General features: G+C 48.7%; 1 protein-coding gene across 2 annotated transcripts in view; it reads right to left on the bottom strand.

Moving 5' to 3' along the window:
• DLGAP5 (DLG associated protein 5) overlaps positions 1-2,671 on the bottom strand; it is a 40,529-nt gene extending 37,858 nt beyond the window's left edge. For both annotated transcript variants that reach the window (XM_008139234.3, XM_054716050.1), the window contains exons 1-2: positions 2,575-2,671; positions 590-828 (exon numbers count right to left, since the gene is read on the bottom strand). In XM_008139234.3, the coding sequence (XP_008137456.2) occupies positions 590-827 (238 nt within the window). In that variant the 5' untranslated portion in view covers position 828; positions 2,575-2,671. The remainder of the gene's footprint in view (positions 1-589; positions 829-2,574) is intronic.
• Positions 2,672-12,928: the final 10,257 nt, after the last annotated feature.

Raw genomic sequence — 12,928 nt, 5'->3', positions numbered from 1 at the left:
CTAGTGCCTACTATATGAACACAACTAAATAGGAGTCCAGTGACTCCTCTGGTTAAATGCAAAAGTTAATTCCCAGTTCTCTTTCTTCTCTATAGCATCCCTTGCCTTCTAAGACACTATCATTTGTTGAGATCATTTCTTTTTTATCAGTTGATTTTTTTCCTTCCTGATGACCCTTTTAGGCAAACTGCAAGGAAGAATTCCTTGTCTTTCTAAGAAATGTTTTCATTGGCAAAGTATCTCATTTCATAGATTCTTCAATCAGTTCTATTTTATGTCCCTTTTCAATTTATCTTGTCAACACTTATCCTACCCAAGCTCCAGAAATAAGAACTTTAGAATTCCTATAAGGCAATACAGAAAATAAAGTTTTATAATATTCCATAGGTGAATGGCTCCAACCTAGCTAAAATAGCTTTAGCCTAGCCTTTACCTTAAATAGACAGTAGAAAACATCAAGTTATTCAAAAATGGTATTACAAAACTCCATTCTTCTGGTCAGGGATTTTTTTTTTTTTTAACCTCACTTATTAAATCAATTTTTCTTCGCTCTTCCAAGCACTTAAAATTACAATAAACCTTTACTTACTTGGCTTGACACTGGCCTTTTCTGGAACAAGCTCTTGAGATGTCTCGTCTAATTCAAGAAGATGTCTACCTTCTAAGGTTGGAATGTTGACATCTTTCAAGCCAAAGTGTCTATTTCGTTCATATTCCTTATGTCTGTGTTCTTTTTGAGACAGAGATTTCCTATGAGCAATTTTAGTTCTAATCATATCAGTACTTAAATCCTTTCTGCGTCGACTGGCAAAATGTGATGAAGCCATCCTGTCAGGGAAAAGAGAGAGACAGACCAACTTACATGGTTTTTCATTTTATTATGTAAAAAAAAAAAAAATAAGATTCCAGTTTACCTCCTGTCCCAACCTCAGAGCCTTCTGAAATAAAAATGTTCAAATACAAAATGGAATGTGACACTGAAGAGTGGGAAGGAGGTAATCAAAAGATAAGACAGTACGACCTATTTTGGGGTTCTAAATAGGACCTTGTTTGACAGATAAAGTGAAGCTCAGGAAGCTACAGTCCATAATAATAATAATACAGGATAGTTTCTTAACCGTCCCCTAGTGATGAATGCAGGCAATCTGCTATATTTTTCTCAAGCCAAAACCAAGCCAAAAACCAAAACAAAACAAACAAAAAACATATGAGATGCCTAGTAGATAAGTAAGGAAGGCACTGAATATATGAGATTAAGAAAAAGGAGGGTTTTCAGAAGAATTACCATGGTGCCATAGAAGGATAATCGAATCAGTTTGCCCTGGGGGGGGGGGGGGGCAGAATAAAATTATTTTCGGCCATGTAAGACATTATATAGTTTAGCTGGCATATACCCTTTCCATAGAAAGATCCTTGGAGAATGTATTAAAGCAATACAAGGGAGAAGGACAAGAAAGAGGAGGCCATGGGTTCCAAGAAACTATGGATCGAACTGACAAAAAGAATAAAGGCAAGTGGAAAGTCTAAGGGAGTTTACCTGTGCATCTGGTCTAGAGAACAACCAAGACAAACTGGAGAAAAAGGACTGGTTTTCCAGAGAAAATTATTGCCAGCTTAAAAGAAAAAGGGGGTGGGGAAAAGAGGGAGGGTCTGCAATTAGGAAGTTTAAAAAGTTATAAGCACACTATGTTCTTCAACAATAACAACTAAGGAAGTCCATTAGAAAACTCCAAATAAAAGAAACATCCGCACAAGAAACGCAACAAATTCAAATGTTACATGATTTTTAAGCAATCAACAAGAGTGTAAAAAAATGAGAATTCTTCTAACCTGGATGCTAATAACATTCTCCTTTAGGAGCCCCGGGGAAGTAACAAAGGGCTGTGCTTTTCAAAAACTCTCCCCTATAAGATTTGCCACCTCCCACAAGCATTAACTTGCTAAATATTAAAGAAGAAATAAAACACATATTAGTTATTTTGAAATACAACGTAGCACTATACACAGCAGAGAGAGAGAGAACTAATACTAAAGGCATATTTAATTATCTCCTAAACCCTAAAGGGTCATTAGGTATTCTCGCCATTATACAAATGAGGTAAATTAACTGCCCGCGTGAGCACAGCTAACAAGTGCTGCAGCTGGGATCCCAAGCCGGGCAGTCTGGCTCTTCACGAACACGTAAATTCTCGTCTCTGGCTGCCTGGGGTTCCTTCCAGCTTCACAGTCTACAATGCCTTATTCTCGCTTGCCTGCACGTTCTCACCCCGGGTGTTTACAGTTGTCCCAGGAGAGGAGAGGAGCTACTGAAATCTGCTGTCAGAGCCAAGGATGCTCCACAGGCCGATTTCACCCTGGTGGTGAAACGCTGACAGCTACCTAGATCAAGCAAACAAATATTTAATCCGGAGGACTGTGTTTTCAGCTTCAGGAAGGACAGGTAACGTGGTGCCAGCGGACCCTCCCCCTGTCCGCGGCGCGACCAGCTCGCAGCTGCAGGTCCTCAGATCCTTCTAGACCTTCTAGAAGGAAGCAGGCCAGCGCTCTCCCTCCGGCACCCCAGCACCCACCTACCTGAGGCAGGTCAAGCAAAGAGCAAAGAACTCTCTCGGTCTGGAAACCAACGCTGCCCCTGAAGCAGGAACGTCTACAACACGGGCCCCAGCTAAATTCAAACTTCCCACACCCAGCCTCTGATTGGAGGGATGTTAACCAACACTTCCGGGGAAACGCGCCCGCCTCTTCCCTTCGAAGAAGCTTGCGATTGGTTTGCTCCTGGCGATATTTGAATTGATTGACAGGTGGACGGACTGTTGCGATGGGTGTGAGCGGGATCCATGGGCGGGCCCGCGACGCGCGGTTGTTGACAGGTCCGCGACGCGCTGTTGACTGGGGGCGGGGCAGTGGGAGAGGAGCGGGAACCCGGGCGGGTGAGGTCGGGTCTGCGTCCGCCCCGACCTCCCAGGGGCCCGCGGGCAGCCAAGAAAAGATGTAGGAACTCTGACGGAGAGGGCACTCAGAAAGTTTGCAGGGATTTTTAATGTCCTTATTTGGTTGCATAAATCCAGCAGAGCTTATTGGACTGTTTCTTTTTCCTTTTTTTTTAAAAAAAACCTTTATTGTTGAAAGTATTACATACAATAGGTCTTTCTCCCCCCTCCCCCATTAACCTCTTCCAGTCCCGTCTGTCCTCCCCCCTCCCCCCAGTCCCTCACCACCCCATTGTCTGTGTCCCCGGGTTATGCATATATGCATATAAGTTCATTGGTTGATCTCTTCCCACTCCCTCCCCTGCCTTCCCTCTGAGGTTCAACAGTTTGTTTTAAAAAGGGCTTCCCATACCTAATTTCTCCTTACGTGGGTAGTGTTACTTTTTAACGCCACCAGTCTTTTCTTATCCCCCCGCCCCCCGTCCATTTTTTTTTTATTTTTTATTGAGGTAACATTTAAATACAGTGAAAAAGCATAGTTTTTTAAAACACGATTTGATCAGTTTTGCTAAATGTAAACAGCTGTGTGACTGCCAGCCAATTAGGATATAGAGCAATTCCATCACCCAACAGTTGCCTTACACCCCTTTCCAATATGCCTTAAGCAACCATTCCTCTGATTCTTATCATCTCAAAAATAAAGGTGGTAGGTACTCATTAGTGTCTGTCTTTTTTCTCACAGCATATTGTTTTTAAGACTCATCCCTACTGTTGCATGAAGCAGTAGTTATTTGATGATGAAAGGGCAGAGCAGGACAGCACAAAATGTACTGTACCCTCCATCCCGTGTAACTATGTATATGACTCCTTTTTCTTAGAAAACCGAGAGAATGTAACAGTTGCATAAACCTGCCAATAGGAATGTAGAGAAGTAGACTCAGTCCAAATTAGGCAATCTCTGTAACCCACGTCACTTCCCTAAGCCCACCCAAATGACCAACCCTTTATAACCTACCGCTCTCCGGGGGTTCGCTCTCTTTGGTCTCACTGCTATGCCAGAAAGAGGCCGGGAGCCAAACCCGGGTTTGAATAAAGACTCTTTGCTTTTGCATCGGAGAAAAGGCTCCCTGGTGATTGATTATTGGGGACCCTGAACTCTGGGCATAACAATGAAAAGTATTCTATTGAATGCTTTATCCGTTCACCTGATGATGGACATTGGATTGTTCCAGCTTTTAGCTGTTATGAATCAAGTTGCTGTAAATATTCTTGTGGGCATGTTTACTTTATCTTGGGGAAATATAGATGTGGGATTTCTGGGTCATTCTGTATATGCTTAACTTTATAATAAATTGCCAAGCAGTTTTCCAAAGTGGTTGTAACAGTAAACCCCTCTAGTAGGTGTGAAATGGTATCTGGTTTATTTTTGTTTTAAATATTTTTTTATTGATTTTGTTTAGAGGAAGAGGTAGTGGGGGGGGGGGGGGCCTGGCGGCGATTACCCCAAATAGATGTGATTTTAAATTGCCACTTTATATGGGGCAAATTTTCTGTACTTCTCTGAATATCCTTTTCCTTATCTATCTCTTAGGAATGTTGGGAGGATTAAATGAAATGATCAGTTCCAGTTCTGCTGCCCACCAAGATGCTGACAAAGTATCAACTTCAGAGGAGCCTCAGAGGGAAAAAACCTCCAAGTTATTGTAACATTCAAGAATGTGAGCAGCCCTGACTGGTTTGGCTCAGTGGATAGAGAATCGGTCTGTGGACTATAAGGGTCCCAGGTTTGATTCCAGTCAAGGGCATGTACCTTGGTTGTGGTCACATCCCCAGTAGCGGGTGTGCAGGAGGCAGTTGATTGATATTTCTCTCTCATCGATGTTTCTAAGTCTCTATCCCTCTCCCTTCCCTTCCTCTCTGTAGAAAAATCAATAAAATATATTTAAAAAAAAAGAATGTGGGGGAGAAACCAAGATGGCGGCATAGGTTAAACACCTAACCTGCAGCCGGGCACAACAATTTCAAAAATACAACTAGAGGTCAGAACGGACATCGTCCAGAACCACAGGAAAGTTGGTGGACTGAAATGCCCACAGCTGAGGGGAAGGAGAAGGCCACGGGGACAGTCGGGGAAGCCGTAAAAGCCTGAGGTATGGAGAAACGGGCGGAGACACGAGCACACGCGCCTGCGGGGAGGATGGAACCGGAGAGGAGGGGGCGGCTGATGACCTGGCCGGAGTTCACTGGCAGGAAGGAGATAAAGGCTCCGGAGTGTGCTGAGCGCTGGCTCCGATTGCACTGAACCCCATTCTGGGCGAAACCCTGGGAAACTCACTCACTTTCGCAACTCCGCTGCCCCCGCAGGCCGCTAGGCCTGGGAGGCTGGGGACACCGCCACAGTGGCGGCGCCCGGAGCCGGGTGGGCTCCCAGCACCCGTCCCAGCCACGCAGCCCCTGCGCGCCTGGTGCTGCGGGCCGCAAGCCCCGCACACCGGAAGGAGGCCCGGGCGCCCTCTCCGTGCACCTCCCGGCGGCGCTAGACTTCAGTAGAGTTGACTGAATTCAAGGGATTAAGAAGTATAAATTGGGGGGACGCCGCGGCGGCGACGTCCGGAATGCAGCGATGGCAGTGCCTGGAGCTCGGCGGCCGCCCAGCGCCCGTCCCAGCCGTGCGGCCCTCGCGCGCCTGGTTCCGCGGGACGCGCGCACCGCGCACCGGACGGAGGCCCGGGCGCCCTTTCCGTGCACCTCCCGGCGGCGCTAGACTTCAGTAGAGTTGACTGAAATGAAGGGATTAAGAAGTACAAATTGAGAAGTTTGAAAAAGATGGCGGCGGAGGTTAAAGGCTGTTCTGTTGCCTCGCACCCAGCGAAATCGGAGGGGATGAGGTGTGGAGGTGCGTGGGTCTGGCTGGTGGCGGGGGAAAGGGGCTTTTGTTCCAAACCTAAGGGAGATTAGCTCTCCATCACCCTGAAACCCATCTTCTGGCGAACCCCGGGAGACCCAGATGCCTGCAGGGAGAGGCGGGACTCTTGCGGAGGTGCGCCCAGCAATCAGTGTTTGCTGCGCTGGAGTGCGGAACGAGGGGACTTAGATACGTGGAAGGCAGAAGGACCAGACTCACAGCCACCGCGGCTCGCCGCACCATGGCCTGTTGGCGCCCTGAGACCCCGCCACGCCCTGGGACCCGCCCCGCACGTTTTGAAGACCTGCCCCGCAAGTCTTGCAGGCACACCTGCGCCCCAAGCAACGGCTTATGCATGTGGGTGGCCTGCCCTCTGGCAGCGGACCAGATGATCTGCTGTTCTAGTCGGACTGCTCCAGGGCCACTCAGACAGGAGGAAGAAACTACAGTTTTTGCTGTAATCCTTGCTGAGTGCCTAAGGCAGTAGCTGATCTACACCCCATTGGAGACCCAGAAACGAGGGCATCTAGTGGTCTGTGGGAGATGACACCAGATTTCAACCACGTGCATAAGGGACACATTCAACGGGAATATTCAGTGAGCGCCAAAGCTTTGCTGCACCAAGACCCGGCCCATAAACGTGTCTCCTGCACAGCAACTCTTCCTTTATAGACAAAGAGAGCCCCCCCAGTGACACCAACAACAATCAAGACTTAACTATACAAAGGAGGACCAAGATGGAGGCATAGGGCGGAAGCCTGATTGTTGCCTACCACAACAACTTTGAGACTACGACAAGAGAGCAGAGCAGACACCATCCAAGACCACCATAGGGCTGGCTGAGTAGATGCTCTACAACTAGAATAAAAGAGGGGTATGTGGGATGATGCTGATGCCGGTGACCCAAAGACCACACTTTAAGAACTACGGCTCAGGCGACACAAAAGAACTATGGCTCAGGCGATACAACAGCGGCCTGGAACGTGCTCGGCGCAGTTCCCCCGGCGGTCTCCGGCTGAGGGGACGGCTCCACTGGCAGCCAAGCACGGACAGACGAGCCCCTATGAGACATGGGGTGGGAGACTCCGCGCTTGCTGACCTCTGAGTCCGTCAAGAATCTCAACGCCCCGGAAGCGGCCAGGTGCGCATGCTCGGCGACCGGCAACCGATGCAGACCCAAGGGCCGACGCAACGACGCCAGACTGGCCCACCGCCATGCACCGGGTGCACCGGAGCTTCGCCGAGCCGCCGCCCGACGAGTTCTGCAGCAGCCATACTGGAGCTCTGGAAGGATGGCCAGGGGAATTGCTGAGGGGGGATTGACCGGCAGGAATTGGGATCGGGAAGACGGGGCCCCGCTGAGACCCGGGTGCGGGCGGGGTTGCGCGCCTCTGGGCTCGGGTGTTGTCACACGCCTCTGGGTATAAGTGAGGCCTCAAGTCCCTGGGTCTAGGTGAGGCCACATGCCCCTGGGTCCAGGTGAGGCCAGACTCCGGGCCCGGGTGAGGCCAAGTGCCCCTGGACCCGGATGACGCTGGATCCCGTGCCCGGGCGAGGCCAAGCGCCCCTGGGTCTGGGAGAGCCCACACACCCCTGGGTCCAGGCGAGACCATGTGTCCCTGGATCCGGGTGAGGCCGCGTGCACCTAGGCCCGGGTGAGCCCAAGTGGCCCTGGGTCTGGGAGAGGCCAAGCGTCCCTGGGTCCAGGTGAGACCATGTGTCCCTGGATCCGGGTGAGGCCTCGTGCACCTAGGCCCGGGTGAGCCCAAGTGGCCCTGGGTCTGGGAGAGGCCAAACGTCCCTGGGTCCGGGTGAGACCATGTGTCCCAGGATCCGGGTGAGGCCTCGTGCACCTAGGCCCGGGTGAGCCCAAGTGGCCCTGGGTCTGGGAGAGGCCAAGCGTCCCTGGGTCCGGGTGAGACCATGCGTCCCTGGATCCGGATGAGGCCTCGTGCACCTAGGCCCGGGTGAGGCCACGTGCCCCTGGGTCTGGGAGAGGCTAAGCGTCCCTGGGTCCGGGTGAGACCATATGTCCCAGGATCCGGGTGAGGCCTCGTGCACCTAGGCCCGGGTGAGCCCAAGTGGCCCTGGGTCTGGGAGAGGCCAAGCGTCCCTGGGTCCGGGTGAGACCATGTGTCCCAGGATCCGGGTGAGGCCTCGTGCACCTAGGCCCGGGTGAGCCCAAGTGGCCCTGGGTCGGGGAGAGGCCAAGCGTCCCTGGGTCCGGGTGAGACCATGTGTCCCTGGATCTGGGTGAGGCCTCGTGCACCTAGGCCCGGGTGAGCCCAAGTGGCCCTGGGTCTGGGAGAGGCCAAGCATCCCTGGGTCCGGGTGAGACCATGTGTCCCAGGATCCGGGTGAGGCCTCGTGCACCTAGGCCCGGGTGAGCCCAAGTGGCCCTGGGTCTGGGAGAGGCCAAGCGTCCCTGGGTCCAGGTGAGACCTTACGTCCCTGGATCCGGATGAGGCCTCGTGCACCTAGGCCCGGGTGAGCCCAAGTGGCCCTGGGTCTGGGAGAGGCCAAGCGTCCCTGGGTCCGGGTGAGACCATGTGTCCCTGGATCCGGATGAGGCCTCGTGCACCTAGGCCCGGGTGAGGCCACGTGCCCCTGGGTCTGGGAGAGGCTAAGCGTCCCTGGGTCCGGGTGAGACCATGTGTCCCTGGATCTGGGTGAGGCCTCGTGCACCTAGGCCCGGGTGAGCCCAAGTGGCCCTGGGTCTGGGAGTGGCCAAACGTTCCTGGGTCTGGGTGAGACCATGTGTCCCTGGATCCGGGTGAGGCCTCGTGAACCTAGGCCCGGGTGAGGCCACGTGCCCCTGGGTCTGGGAGAGGCCAAGCGTCCCTGGGTCCGGGTGAGACCATGCGTCCCTGGATCCGGATGAGACCTCGTGCACCTAGGCCCGGGTGAGCCCAAGTGGCCCTGGGTCTGGGAGAGGCCAAGCGTCCCTGGGTCCGGGAGAGACCATGTGTCCCTAGATCCAGGTGAGGCCTTGTGCAACTAAGCCCGGGTGAGGCCACCTGCCCCTGGGTCTGGGAGAGGCCAAGCGTCCCTGGGTACGGGTGAAGCCAGATCCTGGGTCCGGGTGAGGTCGTGCGCCCCTGGATCCATCCGGGTGAGGCTGGGTCCCAGGCCCGGGTGAGACCACGCGCCCCTTGGGTATGGGTGAGGCCACGTGCCCCTTAGTCCGGGTGACGCCGTGCCCCTGGGTTCGGCCGAGACCAAACCAGAGGGAGTCGGACCTCCGTTACCACCATTTGTCCACCATCCAGAGCTGAGGGGTCAGTGCTGACATGTACACATAAGGAACTACTGGACATCGAAATTGGGTCTCAAAAGAACTGTTGGTCCAGGGGGAAGCTCGCTACAGATTGATTCATTTGCCTGTCAGCATAAATATTATTGCTCGTCTCACATTCAGTTCTTATTAGTATATATCTAGTGACATATGATCTCATTCATCTAGAGGAAATGATGAACAACATAGACTGAGGAACAAGAACAGAACCAGAAGCAAGGAGGCATCGATCGGACTATCGGGCCTCAGAGGGAGGATAGGGGAGGGTAGGGGGAGGGTGGGGGGGCGGGGGAGAGTTCAACCAAAGGACCTGTATGCATGCATATAAGCCTATCCAACGGTTAAGTTCAACAGGGGATTGGGGCATGCGTGGGGAGAGGGGTGGGATGGGAATGGGGGGATAAGGACAAATATGTGACACCTTAATCAATAAAGTAATTTAAAAAAAAAAAAAAGAATGTGAGCAGTCTTTTGTTGGTTTTGCCCTGCAGTTGTTAACTGATCAACCTCTCTTGTCTCTTCTTTTCATTCTTTGGCCTATCCTATATAATAAAGAGCTAATATGCTAATTAGACCAGGCAGCTGGGCCGTGGCCAGGCTGTGAGGGATGAGGCAGCCAGGGCTGAGCCCCTTGCATGAATTTCATGCATCGGGCCCCTAGTTGTATTTTAAATATATTTTATTGATTTTTTACAGAGAGGAAGAGAGAGGGATAGAGAGAAACATCGATGAGAGAGAAACATCGATCAGCTGCCTCTTGCACACCCCCTACTGGGGATGTGCCCTGCAACCAAGGTACATGCCCTTGACCGGAATCGAACCTGGGACCCTTGAGTCCTCAGGCCGACGTTCTATCCACTGAGCCAAACCGGTTTCGGCCCCTAGTTGTATTTTAATTTAGGATATCTCAGAATTTTTTCCTGTCACTTTTTACTGTGGCTATTAGGAAATTTTAAGTTACATGTGTAATTCACATTACACTTCTATTAGAAAATGCTGTCATAGTTTATAAGAAATTTTGCTATTTGAAATATCAGGGAGAAGGGACCATCTCACCCCTACTCAAAAGATCTGAGCACACAGAAGCACCCTCAGCTGCCAACCCAGAACTTCAGATAAGAGATGTGAGGGTCAAAAAATAACTTTCCTCCCACTTTTCAAAGTTCTTTTGGCAGGGCTAATAATTAAATCAACATGAGTTAGATTAACAGAAGAAAATGTCAAAGACTTATTACAGATACACATTCAGGAATGCCATTAGGATATGAGACCCAAAGCCTGACCATTTTGCTCAGTGGTTGAGCATTGGCCCATGAACCAGGAGGTCACAGTTCGATTCCTGGTCACGGCACGCAGCCAATCAATGATTCTCTCTCAGCATTGATATTTCTATCTCTCCTTCTCCCATCCTCTCTTTGAAATCAATAAAAAATATATACATGAATATGAGACTTCAGGATGCATTGGGTCATTGAAGTTTAAAACCATTCTGGATTAAGGAGAAGGGGGACAGGGGTCTGGAATTTCAAAGGGAAAGTAGGCAATTCACAGGTAGAAAGAGCAAATGTAATATACAAATTCTTGATGGATTACCAAAAAGGAACAAGTGGAATCATTGATTGATTCAAGAAAAGTTTATAAGGTAAAGAGTGGAGAGCAGTTTTAGAGTCCAACCCACCTGGGCTCTAGTCCTGGAGCTGCTCTGTTTAAATGCATTTCTGTTTTTAAATCTCCAACCATTTTAAATCGCCATTGACAGGGATAACATCAATACCTGCTTCTTAAGGTTGTTGTGAGAATTAAATACCCTACCTAAAGAGCTTAGCATAGATGCTGGCAGAGAGTGAGCACTTTAAAGATGGTGATTACCATTAGATGACCACAAAACGGGGGAAGTTAGGATGAAGCCCAAATCCCGTGGGCATTCCTCTGTTCTCTGGACTGGCCCTATTTCCAGCAAAGCAGGGAGTGGGGATTGGGTGGCAAATTAATTATGTAATCAATCCATTTGCCTTTAACAGTTAAAGCTGAAAGGAGGGTGAAAGGGCTCTAAATTCTCCATGGCAATTAAAGGATGAAGGAATCACATATCTTTTTCCCCATGTTTTAAAGATGCTCTTACTTTATATGCCTAATAAACGTTTAATGCCCAGGGGACAGAATCCGTTTAAACCAGGACTTGGATTTGCAGGCTACCAAGATGAGAATTTAAAGTAGTAGGGAAAGAATGTGGGTTCGGGCCCCACAGACTTGAGTTTAAATCCCCAAATTGCCATTTTCTGAATCCATAGGTTAAAGACCACATATGGCCTCCTGCAAACACCCCAACCGGACCATGCCAGGGATCCAACCTGCAGCCCAGATACATGCCCCTGACCAGGAATCAAAAACCCTTTAGTGTGTGAGCCAAGCTCTAACCACTGAACACGCCATCCAGGGCCAAGTGAGCTGTCTTGAAAGAGGATCCTCCAGTCCTCTGTTGAGCCATTTTAGAGCAGCGAGCCTCCAGTTTGATAACAGTATCTTTCCCATGGATTTTAAGCTAAAGATAAATTATATAAAAGTATCTGGTAAATAATAATTTTCAATAAATGGTACTTTAAAATACAACAATAACAATAACAAAATCCTTGAATTTACCGATAGAAACCAAGTGCATTTTTAATTAAAATATTGAGAAATAAAGGGCAAGAGATATTACTATAAAAAATTAGTAATAATGACCAAATTTAACATTAGTTGGTCACCGCTATAAACTGGCAGAATCTTTCTAGCAAATAAACATAAGAGATGTTTCCCAATCAGTCTCTTTTTCTCTTCTCTGATTTTTTTCTTTATTGATTAAGGTTTTACATATGTGTCCTTATCTCCCTATTGTCCCCCTACCCACTCACCAACCCCCGCTCATGCCCCAATCAGTCTTACTTGTGTAAAGGGTGGTTAAGGTTTCACACAATTCATAACTCTGTAAGCCATTGCTTACAGCATTCCGCACCCTACCCCTACCCCAAGGTTCATTTTGAAATTTAAAGAATGTAGGACTTATTCAAACTTTTCTTATCCACTTATTGCTGCTCTCTTCCAGGAATAATTAAAATTTGTTTATGATTCTTCTCTCAGAACTGTCTGAGAAAATATAGCAGTTATGCAGTAAATATGTTGATTGACATTTTTATAACAGAGGTTTTATATGAAGTGACAACTGTTTCATTTTTTATAGTGTTATGAATTCATAAAATATGATTGAAAACACTTTTTAAAAATCTCTGTAAAATTTAAGTATATACCTCCAAAATCATCTCTGAATATGTGTAAGAGTTGACAAATGACAATTATTTAAGTTATGCACACATATTGACAAAGCCTGGAAAGAACTGTTTGATATAGCAAAATTGTTGCGACTTTCTTGTGTTTTAATATCTGCCAGCATTGTAATAATGGTTTTTGTACACTAAATAGCTTAAAAATTCTTGCAAATAGCTGAATCTAACTATATGTCCCTGAGGATCTAATCAAATGTTAGATTTTTGTTATTTAAAAAACACATCTTGTCAGCTGCTGTGGCTCAGTGGCTGAACAGCAACTCATGAATCCATGAACTAGGAGGTCACGGTTTGATTCTGGTCCAGGACACATGCCTGAGTTGTGGACTCGGTCCACAGTGGGGGGCACGCAGGAGGCAGCCAACCAATGATTCTCTCTCATCATTGATGTTTCTATATCTCTCCCTCTCCCTTCCTCTCTGAAATCAATAAAAATATATATATTTTAAAAAGAATAGTTTATTGATTTTTAGAG

Source organism: Eptesicus fuscus, chromosome 5 (genome assembly GCF_027574615.1).
Source record: "Eptesicus fuscus isolate TK198812 chromosome 5, DD_ASM_mEF_20220401, whole genome shotgun sequence".
Lineage (NCBI taxonomy): Eukaryota > Metazoa > Chordata > Mammalia > Chiroptera > Vespertilionidae > Eptesicus > Eptesicus fuscus.
Note: the sequence above shows the minus strand (reverse complement) of the source record. Positions and strands in the feature narration are given on the sequence as shown.